Source organism: Octopus bimaculoides, chromosome 1, assembly GCF_001194135.2.
Source record: "Octopus bimaculoides isolate UCB-OBI-ISO-001 chromosome 1, ASM119413v2, whole genome shotgun sequence".
Classification (NCBI taxonomy): Eukaryota; Metazoa; Mollusca; class Cephalopoda; order Octopoda; family Octopodidae; genus Octopus; species Octopus bimaculoides.
The window spans coordinates 97,128,767-97,140,954 of record NC_068981.1 but is presented as its reverse complement, the minus strand read 5'-3'; the positions used below and the strand labels follow the sequence as shown (position 1 = coordinate 97,140,954).

Here is a 12,188-nt window from a genome sequence, read left to right as displayed (position 1 = left end):
ACCCCCTTCACTACCACTCTCAGACAAACAACACATCAAAGAATGAAGAATTAAAATTCTCTGAATTTGAAGAAACATGATCTTAAAAATAAATTAAAAATCTCCAATTTTGACAAAACGAAAGGAATGGGAGACTGAGCCAATTAAGGAAACCTATTTTGACACCATCGAATTAATTTTCAGTGGTGTTTATTTTTATAAATAACATATATTGAATTTAAGTGAAAACATATTAACAAACAGCTTCTTTACCAAAACATCACAGTCTAGCCTAATCAGGAGGGCATCAGATACTGATGCAAGAAAAATAAGTCCAATTTCAATGCATTGCCATTTTGATAACTAAAGTGAAATCTGTGCCTTACAGCTACTTCTCTCTCTCTCTCTCTTTCCTACCTTGACTCCACACACACACACACACACACACACACACACACCTAATACCATAAAATCTCTAAATGACTATAAGGTTTATTATCACATCTAGCAAGGAGAATCCATACACTATAACTTTTCATGCATTAATTGTATAGTATTTGAAGTGCATCATTTCATTAATTTGGTTTTAATTGATGAGATTAAACATAATTAGTTTAGCTTGACACTTACATCTATGACCTAAGATCTGAACCATCAGTCGAGACCACAATATGGCAGGATGGGGAGGTTGTTGTTTAGCTCTAGGTCAGCTTTGATCAAACAGCCCTAGTGATCAAACATGTTCCAAATGTATATCTAGAACTACATTATCTAATTAATGGATCACCCTTCTTTTTTTAAGACAGTAAAACGATTTTAAGGAAAGATTTGGCTGTTATTTCTAGTAGATTGAGCAACCATATCAAGGGTTGGTTGAACGATGAAGTTTGCAGCACATTTATTATATACATGTTCAAAGCACAATATGGCTTTTATTCTTGGTTTTTATCCACTGACAAGGTTGCAAAAGCAACGAAAATTTTAGAAGAAAAAATATGAATAATAAATGAGTGGAAATTGAACTGGTGTGTTAGATAATAAGGCATTAAGACAATATGACTCTCCTTGGATCCTTGGACACAACAAAATTTATTATAGGTGTTTTGTTAAATGGGATGTAGTAACATTCTTGCTAGAACATTTGAAGAGATGCTTTAACAAGCAGTTGTTGATATATAGTTTTATCTTTTTATGTTCAAAGTTCAAATTCTATCAAGGCCAACTTAGATTTCCCTTCCTCTAAAACAGCGATTCTCAACTTCTGGACACTTTTGATTACTATTTTATTCTTTGTGGACCCCCTTTCCATTCGATGTTTTAAAACTAGTTCTATAGATACTTCTTTCAAAATTCCCATTTTGTTTTTCACACATTCACTTGCATAGGTTTGCCATAGCCCTCTCTGAGAGAACATGAGTGTGGCCAGAAACATTCAATTATGTAAAACCTAGCTGTTTCATGCAATAAGTGTACCATCATCATCATTTAACATCTGATGTCCATGCTGACAGTGGTTGAATGGTTTGACCAGGGCTGGTAAGCTGAAGGACTGCACCAAACTCCAGTCTGATTTGGTATGGTTTCTATGGTTGGATGCCCTTCTTAATGCCAACCACTCAGAGTGTAAATGGGTGCTTCTACATGCCACTGGCATAGGTGTCACTTGTGTAACACCAGTATCTGCCATGACTATGATTTCACTTGGCTTGATGGGTCTTCTACTCAAGCATGTCATATTGCCAAAGGTCTCAGTCATTTGTCAGCAAAATTTATTCACAGACCCTTAAAATATTACTGTGGATCCCCAGTTTACTATTTTATTAACACAGACCCCACAAAATTCTTCTATGGACTCCCCAGTGAAGAACTACTGCTCTAAAGTATCAGTAAAATGGATACTAGTAAAACCTGAAGAGTGATTCATCTGACACTTATGATCTATCAGAAGAAACCATTACCACAGACCAATATTTCCCAAACTTGTTTTTTCACCTGTCATTATACTCTCAATATAGGAAGTGAGCAAAAAACATGGAGCCAAAGATGTGTGAAAGCCAGTTGATAGAAGCCATCTTTGCACTACAGAGGAATTTGGATTTGTATCTGCAATAATTTAGGTATTCAAAATGTATCCTGATGGATAATATGTTTTTGGAATATGGATAATTATCAAGGTATCAAAAAATAAACAGCAGTAGACACATAAATTTGGTGACCCTTAAGTTTAGGATATTTCTTTCACTTTTGTCATTCTGCATTCATATGATGTAGTAGTCTGCCTTCCTGTCTGTCTGTCTACTTATCTACCTACCTAGCTCTCATTTTGAAACCCTAACCATGTCAAACAAAATTCCTACTTACTAAGGCAAAGGAATTTACTACTGACCAGTGAGTTGTTAAAGGACTTATATTAATATTAAAGGCCAGTTACTTCTGTTAAATACTAAAGTAACAGTATACAGACATACACCTATTTATTATTATTATTATTATTATTATTATTATTATTATTAGGATACTTTAAAGTAAATTCAATCAATTACACATCTCCTTAACAAAAGTTGACTTCTATATCAAAGTAAAAAATAATTGTATAACCTAAAGTAGGAGTATCAAGTAGTTGCCTTACCTTCTAGAAATAGCAGCTAAATCACTTATAAATGACACATATCATCTTTTAAAAAAAAAAAAAAAGGCAACAAGATAATGTAAGTTGCTTTTTATTTAAAAACTGGGCAAAAGAGCTGTATTCCAGCATGGCCTTAGTCATGGTGACTAAAATAGACTAAAATTTATGTATACCTAGCAATGTCTTCAACACTTCAGGTGCAAGAGTGGCAAAGTTACAGGCATATCTGTATGGTTGAGAAGCTTGCTTCCTAACTATGTAGTCTCAGGTTCAGTCCCACTGCATGATACCTTGGGCAAGTATCTTCTACTATAACCCCAGAACCAACCAAACTATTGTCAGTTAATTTGGTAGATGGAAAGTGGAAGATTTAACCCTTTAGCATTCAGATCACTCTGTCAAGTGTAATGCTTATTTATTCACATTTGTTTTGAATTTATCATGCAATATCTCGTTTGTAGCCTTGAGGTTTAATTTTAATGGGAGGGTTTAATTTGTAGGTTTAATTGTAGGACAGGTGAGCCAGTTTAAATGCTAAAGAGTTAAAATGAGCGAGCAAGCATGCATGCATGTGCAACAAGCTTCTTTCAGACTCTATCTACAAAATCCACTCACAAGACTTTGATTAGCTCAGGGCCTATAGTAGGAGACATTTGCCCAAGGTGCAGCGCAGTGGGACTGAACCCAGAACCACATGTCCTCATAATTCCATTTATTGATAAAATCTTCAGTGTCTAAATTATTCTACAATTTCTTCATAATGGAAGATATTGGTTTTCTCTTTTATCATTGTATTAATAGCTCCATTTTGTTCAATGAGAGGAATTTGAGATTGGTCTCTTCTTTCAAAAAAGGAATTTTCTACAAGTCACAACTTCTTTCTGCTGAGGTTGTCAAATCTATTATTTAGTCTGATATCATTTTGCTTAACCCCCTCTTATTAACTGTGTACTTAGCTTGTATAAAATTTCACTTATTCTCAAAGTATGTTAAATTCTTTCTTTTTAACTGATGATCATCATCATCTGTTTTCCATGCTGGCAAGGGTTAGATAATTTGACTGGAACTGGTAAGCTGAAGAGCTGCACCAGGCTCCAGTCTGTTTTGGCTTGGTTTCTACAGTTGGATGCCCTTTCTAATGCCAACTCCTTTACAGAGTGTAGTGGATACCTTTTATGTGTCCCCCAACACAGGTATCTTTTATATGTCACCGGCACTGGCTGTGACTATGATTTCACTTGGCTTGATGTGCCTTCTCAAGCATAGCAAATCGCCAAAGGTCTTATTCACTTGTCATCACCTCCATGAGACTCAACATCCAAAGATCATACTTCACTAGCATAAAACTATGATCTGAGATAGCCAGATATATTAAAGCAACTAGAGTGTTTATCAATGATTCAATGACAATGATTCAGTGGCTACAAAAATTCACAACCCTAAAAGTAAAAGATTCTCCTTGAATTTAAACTTGTATTGAATCATTGACAAACACTCTAGTTGCTTTAATATATCTGGCTATCTCAGATCATAGTTTTATGCTAGTGAAGTATAATCTTTGGATGTTAAGTCTCATGGAAGCAATGGCAAGTGACCAAGACCTTTGGTGATCTGCTGGGCTTGAGAAGACATGCTGAGCCAAGTGAAATTATAGTCATGGTCACTGCTGGTGATATGTAAAAGGCACCCATGCTGGTGACATGTAAAAGACACCTATACTGTTGACTCATAAAAGGAACCCACTACACTCTGTGGAGTGGTTGGTGTTAGGAGGAACATCAAGCTGTAGAAACCAAGCCAAAACAGACTGGAGCCTGGTGCAGCTCTCTGTCTTATCAGTTCTAGTCAAACCATCTAACCCATGCCAGCACAGAAAACAAATGCCAAATGATGATGATGATGATGATGATGATGACATACTTTGAAAATGGGTAAAATTTTATCCAAGCGATGTACAGTTAATAAGACAGAGTCAAGCAAAACAATCTCAGACTAAATAATAGATTTGATAACCTCAACAGAAAGAAGTTGTGAATTATAGTAAATTCATCATCTGGAAGAAGAGACCAATCTCAAATTTGTTTTACCGAACAAGATGGAGCTGTCAATACACCAATAAAAAACAATGCCAGCATTTTCCATTAGGCCTTTACAGAAAAATGCTGCCTACCAAATTCTGATCACTAACTTGAAATTTCTGTCATGATGCTGCAGGGGATGACCTTTAAGCCTTAAGACATCAAAAGAATATAGAGGCAATGCCAGCCAGATAAAGCCAACTGGATCTGACCAAATTCCAGCAAAGCTTCTTTAGGTTGCTCTGTAGAACGCGCGTGCATGTATTAGCTTTTATCTTTTACTTGTTTCAGTCATTAGACTGCAGCTATGCTGGGGTACTGTCTTCAGAAATCTTTTAGTTGAATGAATTGACCCTAGTACATATTTTTTTAAGTCTGGTACTTATTCTATCGGTCTCTTTTGTTGAATCACTATGTTACAGGGATGTAAACATACTAGCACTGGTTAAGCAGTGGTGGGGGGACAAACACAGGCACAAAGACACACACACACATAGACATATATGATAGGCTTCTTTCAGTTTCTATCTACCAAATCCACTTACAAGGCTTCGGTTTGCCCACGGCTATTGTAGAAGACACTTGCCCAAGATGTCACACAGTGGAACTGAACCCAGAATCATGTGGTTGGGAAGCAAGCTTCTTGCCATGCCTATGTTGTCTACTTTACCTGTATTTTACTGGCAGCATGTTTCCCAACCCTTAATGAAATTAATATACAAGAAGAATCCCAGAGTTGCTCCATAAATACAGCACAGTATCATCAGTAGTTCATAAGCAACCAAATCACACTCATCTTTTCCTAGTAACAGAATGAGTATTTGAGCAAGGACCAAGAAGTACTTGCACATCTCATATAACACAATTTATGATAAAGACAAGTACATAAGACTCTAAACAACACAGAAAATCTATACAGGATATCAAAAAAATAATAATTTCAAAGCTGATTTCAGAATTATCACAAAATTATCACAAAAATCTATCGAGATCAGTCTTTCTAGTTATCATTTTTCTTCATTGAATATCAATGCATCAGACTAAAAGTCTCTGAAAGTTCAGTTTAAAAAATTTCCCTGTGAGAATATTCAGAGAGCATTTGTAATTATCCAAACATAAATGTAAGATTGTCTTTAGTTAGTTCAGTTTCATTGTCATTATAAATAGATACACAGAACAAAAGCAAGCTGCATCCCAAGTAGAAGTAACAAAACTAAATAACAGCAGTAACAACAGCAAACTTATATGCACAAATTAATACAAATAAATGCAATTACTGAATTGCATAACAATAACATAATTACATTAAATAAATATATTCCTGCCTGCCCACATACAAATATATACCAAGTAATAGCAGTGACTAGCCTAGGGGGAAAAAAATGATGATTTACTTTTCAGGGTTGTAAATTTTATGAAGAGAAATTAGATTTCACCATGTTCATACCTCTATAATGAGCATTATAGGAATACATTATAGGAATATTAGTAGTGTCTCCCAATAAAATAGTAGAGTAAACTATATTGTTGGCAGTAGTCATGTTATGCCAAATACTTCTATAAACCTTAGTTAATATTTCACATAAATTCATGAAGGAATGGCAATAATACTATGCAGTACACATTACCGACTGCAGAACTGTCAAATCAATTAGAAAGCACTTACTGCATTGCACTGCAATTCAAAAATCAAAATAGCTACAATAAAAGTTTTATCTTTAATACAGTAAAAAGAATGAAAAAAAAATACAGATGATGCTGGGTTTAATGCTGTTTAGCCATGAGAAACCTTCTGTAATCTAGTTAGTAAGGAAATCAGCAATGAGTTTCTATTGTTATAAGAAGGGATTCACAACTTTACATTTTACAATCTTCAATACACAACCTAGTCTATTTCATGATGAAAAGCCATGATGTTTGTCGAACATTTCAATAGTTCTCACACTATCACTGAAAGTAAAACACCAGTACAAACTTGTGGATTTATGAAGTTGCTAGAGCACTGAACAAAATATTTTGTAGCATTTTTTCCAAGTCTTTAAGTTCTGAATGCATAGGCAGAAGCAGTGAATTTGTTTATATCTACCAACAAAATGGTCTTCTTGTTAAAAACAGCTAAGAAAATTCCCTAATAAACACTATGTGCTTGTGGTGGAAGTCATTCATCAACAAGGTTGAGCAAGGAAACAATTTTGTTAGCCACGTCTCTATATTGTCACTGACCAAACCAACTACAGCAATGCTGTGTACAAAATTCATGCTGACAGAGCTGTGAGTATGCACACATGAAAGGATTCCTTGAACCAACCTGCAAGGTGTCCTAGCTTCTTGAAAACTATGTCTGCTGCTGAAAACGGGTGAGACACCCTGCACTCACATAAACAGATACACAGGTATCAACAAGCAACAAATACTCTATACATCACCCTCTAACCAACAATGTAAGCCTAAAACAGCAGTACAGTTATAACATGTAACTGTTAATGATGACATAGATTCTTTCATTCTTTTATTTGTTTCAGTCATTTGACTGCAGAGTTGAGCAAATCGACCCCACGACTTAGTCTTTGTAAGCCGAGTCCTTATTCTATCAGTCTCTTTTGCCAAACCGTTAAGTTACGGGGACGTAAACACACCAGCATCAGTTGTCAAGCGATGTTGAGGGGACAAACATACACACAAACACACACACATATATATATATATATATATATATATATATTACAACGGACTTCTTTCAGTTTCCATCTACCAAATCCACTCACAAGGCTTTGGTCGGCCTGAAACTATAGTAGAAGACACTTGCCCAAGGAGCATACAGTGGGACTGAACCTGGAACCATGTGGGTGTTAAGCTAGTTACTTACCACACAGCCACTCCTGCGCCTGATCTACTTAGATTTCTAATGTTATGAATTATCATTATGGGATGACCTAGACAAGTAAATATCTTGCTCTAAGTCACACTCACCACACACACACTACCCTACTACCACCCATATATATGCAACATGAACTCCCTTGATGTTTCAAGAAACTGCTTTCTATGTGTTAACAATAACCTCTGGAATATTATCATGGCTCAGAAATATGATGTCACTTCCAACAAGTAAAATACAAGCCTAAACATAATAAAATATCACTCCCAAGAGCAGAAGAAAGTTAAGCTTTAATTTACAGCTGGTCTTTTTTAAACTGAAATTTTTTTTAAAACTTATGCAATATCTGCTAATAATGTGGAAGAGATTAGCTGTAAAAAAATGCTACAGCTAGTTACCCCTAATGTGTATACACACACACACACACACACACACACACACACACACACACACACACACAAAGAATAAACTTGGTTTTCGGTACTTTTGTGAGAATACCTAAAAGTGAAGGTTTGTGGCCTGGTGGTTAGGGTGTTGTAGTCACAATCACAGAATCTTGGTTTCAATTTCTGACCAGAACAATGCATCTTATTCTTGAAAATTACACTTCACATTGCTCCAGTCCACTCAACTGTAAATGTCTATCCCTGCAATGGATTAGCATTCCATTCAGTGGGGATGTTGTGACTTCAGTTACTCATATACCTTGGAACCCAGGTAACCAGCCCCCTGAATCCAAAGACTCAAGACAGTACTTTCAGTTTACTGTATTCCTGTGGGGTACTCTTTATTAAAAAAAAAAGTAAGAAACTATATCTCCACCATTAACAAATAGCTGTTGCTTAATATTAGATAAGAAGCTGGTTAAGTCCATAAACAATAGATCCTATTCAAGAGGCATTGAGAATGCACTAAAAGTCTATCACACTCTATTCAGTAGATTTATAGTCAAATATGTTTTAACTTACCATTTATCATATTTGTCCCTTGGATAAGTATCAAACTTTATTTTTAATTTGCCATCTGAAGAGTTGATTTTAATCACAGTTCCAGAAAACCTGTACAAGAGATTCAATAAAGGTACACTATGTAACAAACTGGCAGAGATAACATATCAATGTTGCTGAGTAGCAGCGTTTATTAAGTGATTTTGTGTGTATCGTTATAGGTGGCCTGAAGTCAAACAGTGCAGATGTCTTCATGCACATATAAATACATATTAATGTGTAAATTCTAAATTCAGAGTTTAACAAACATCAGAACTGTAGTACAGAGGTGAAGTCTAGAAGAGAAGTGTTCACCACAGGAGATAAAGAATTCAAGAGACTGGAAAGATTTTCCTTTAGCTAAGTCTAGGTTGAGCATTTTCAGACACTAACTTATACTAATAAACTAGTAACAGAGATCACTTACACTTCAATCAACCCCCTAAATTATGTTCAACTGATAGAAGGAAAAGTTATCCACTATGACAAGCCTTTGTTCAACAGAAACAGAGTGTCACTAAAACTGACTCCTCGGTATTTTAACACTTGCTTCATTCTCTACAATTTCTATAATCTTTTAATATTATTGTAAATCTCTTTAATTTGTTACAATTAAAGTCTTCGACTTATTTTAATGTATTACTTTTAAACGTATTTGATAGCCAAAACAACTTCCTTGCTATATCTGTTTTTAAACAACGATCTAAGGGAAACAACTCTAACCATACCACAAACGGGGAATATTATTTATATAGAACGTAACTAGCTTGTATGCATTTACAGTTCAAATTCAATGCATTTCATCTACTTCAATAAAAAAAATTATATCTATATTAAACTTGTCTTGATTAGAAACTAGTTCTTAAAATATGCATTCAATAGATGAGTGACCCGAGTAACCCACAATGACAATTTACCCTTATTAGCACAAGCCATGAAAGTTATGAACCTATTAATGATCTGGTCAAATGCCCACCTCATTCCCCATTCCGCCAAAGCAATAAGGGAGATAATTCTTACACTACCGTTAAACAAAAATGTCAATATGAAGTTTTTTGGCCGAGACAAAATATTGGTTTCAAATTTTGGTACAGGGCCATGAATTTCTAGAGAGTTGAGTAAGTCGATTATATTGACCCCAGTGCTCAACTGGTACTTATTTTATCGACCCGGAAAGCATGAAAAGCAAAGTCGACTTCGGCGGAATTTGAAATCAGAACGTTAAAACGGACGAAATGCTGCTAAGCATTTTTTGCCTGGCGTGCTAACGATTCTGCCAGCTCACCACCTTGGTTGAGACAAAATATTGAATCATGTAAGTCATTGGTCCTCAACCGAGGTTCATATGAGATTTTTATTTATTTTTTCTTTTGTTAAAATTTACCTGGTTATACTTCTACAAATACACAGACTATTTTAATAATTATTTTTATATAATTCCTAATAATATTTAATTATAAAAATATAATAGAATTTTTTAAACATAAATATCTAGGTTCAATAACAACAACTATAATAACGATGATAATGTGATTTCTTGTTTAGAAATAAGTCTAAACAGCTACATAAAATAAAGAAGTCAATTGAACAGACACATCAGAATACATTCTATCAACCCTCTTCAAAGAGACAAAAGACAAAAATCTACCCCAGAGAGATTTGAAATCAGCATGTAAAAGAACAAAACTAAATATTGCTTACTAATTTTGGCACAAGGCCAACAATTTTGTGGAAGGAGATAAGTTGATTGCACTGACCCCACTACTCAACTGGTGCTTATTTTATTGACCCTGAAGAGATGAAAGGCAAAGTCAACCTTGATGAAATTTGAACTCACAACAATAAGAAGGTTAAAATGCTGCTAGGCATTTTTTCCGGCATGCTAATGATTCTGCCAGCTTGCTACACTTAGTCTAATATTGGGGAATATAAGCCCTTCAATGGACAAAAATGGGTATTAGTACAGTACACATGGGAATTGAACCCACACCTTTTATTTTTGCAATAAGTGTACTAGCCAATTAGACCAACTTACCCATTTAAATATTAAAAAAGATATTAGTCTGATGTTTTACTAGTTCTGCCAAACAACAAAGAGACTTTAGTGAAGGGAAAACCAGATGATCATTATGGATTAGACAGTGAAATTATCAGATCATACATTATTTAGTAATTACCTCAAAAATGTTGAGGTACTATGATGTGATAAATACCTGCCAGAAAACACAATTCCTTCATAATCTACTATCTTAAGAGAGAAAAATTGAATAATATATTCCTAAATAGACTATGTGAGAGAAAAAACATAGAAATAGTCACAGATGGAACATTTTTGATCATAAAGCAACTTGATCAGTGCTGATCTGAAACAAGAGGAAACATAAAAATAACTCCCTCGTAAACAAAATTGAAATACTTTAAATTAATGCCAATAAAATAATTTAACCAACGAAATAAAAATATTCAAAGCATAACTTTAGCTTTAGATAATCACCATTACTTTTCTTAGAATCCCTTTTTGTTATTTTACTATTGAGTCTTCAATAGAAAAATATAAACAGAAGGTTTGGTGGGGTGAACTGTCTTAAAGGAAATAAATAAAAAAGAACTTTTGTGAAAAATTGCAAACTTACCATCGGCCATTGACAAGTGCTTCAACTTGGGTATTTACTTCCACTATAAAATGGAAAAACATGTAATTGTTAGTAATTTGCAACATAAGCTTTATCAATTTCTTTTCAAAAATGGATTGTATTCAATAAATTTGACCCCAATATATTACCTGGTTAATTGGTGATGGGGTTAAGTAGAGTTTAACATTTTCTATGCAGAAACCCAGCCACAACAACAGAATTGAGATCCTAAAACCAAGGTGCCACATAAAAAGCATTGGCGTGGGTGCCAGTGTCACATAAAAAGCACCCAGTACACTCTGTGGAGTGGTTGGCATTAGGAAGGACATCTAGCCATAAAAATCACACCAAAACAAACTATGGGACCTAGTGTGGCTTCTGACCTTGCCAGTTCCTATCAAGTTATCCACCCCATGCCAGCATGGGATGATGATGTGTGCTGTGAATCACATAACATAAGGAAATCACTAAAAAATAGAGATGACAAAGCCTATCTCTCTCTTAATTATACTTATGATGAGCTGAACAGTATTCCAAGTTAACAAAACATTCATCATTTAAAACTATTCTTACAACTTAGGCAAAAGTAAGCTTTATTATCTACTTAAAGCTAAACTGTCACAGACATTAACATGAAGTATCGTAGAAAATCTCAATTCTGATGATGAAAGGATGTGAAACTTGGGTGGATACTCCCCTGCCTCATTGACTTAGTTGTCTGCAATTTATAGAGGCACAATACTTTTCTATCACCTGCACCAATCCTTCTATCTCATATGCAAATAATACTGGCTTGTCTTGACTAAAACAAAGAAGTTCTATATTTTAAACTTTTTCCTCGAGACCTAACCCCTTATTCTGCAATGATCAGAACTTATATATAACAGTTCACCTAAGGCAAAATGATTCATGTTTATAGCTTAGTCAGATCATGTACCAATACCAGATAAGGTAGTTTCAAATATAATTGCTTAAAATTTAACTATATTACATTGGACTTAGGCT

At 34.7% G+C, this 12,188-nt stretch overlaps 1 protein-coding gene across 6 annotated transcripts in view; it reads right to left on the bottom strand.

Moving 5' to 3' along the window:
- Window positions 1-12,188, bottom strand: part of LOC106879882 (ATPase MORC2) — a 167,114-nt gene that overhangs the window by 67,035 nt on the left and 87,891 nt on the right. For all 6 annotated transcript variants that reach the window (XM_014929608.2, XM_014929613.2, XM_014929607.2 and 3 more), the window contains exons 25-26: window positions 11,184-11,226; window positions 8,533-8,622 (exon numbers count right to left, since the gene is read on the bottom strand). In XM_014929608.2, coding sequence (XP_014785094.1) covers window positions 8,533-8,622; window positions 11,184-11,226 — 133 coding nt within the window. The remainder of the gene's footprint in view (window positions 1-8,532; window positions 8,623-11,183; window positions 11,227-12,188) is intronic.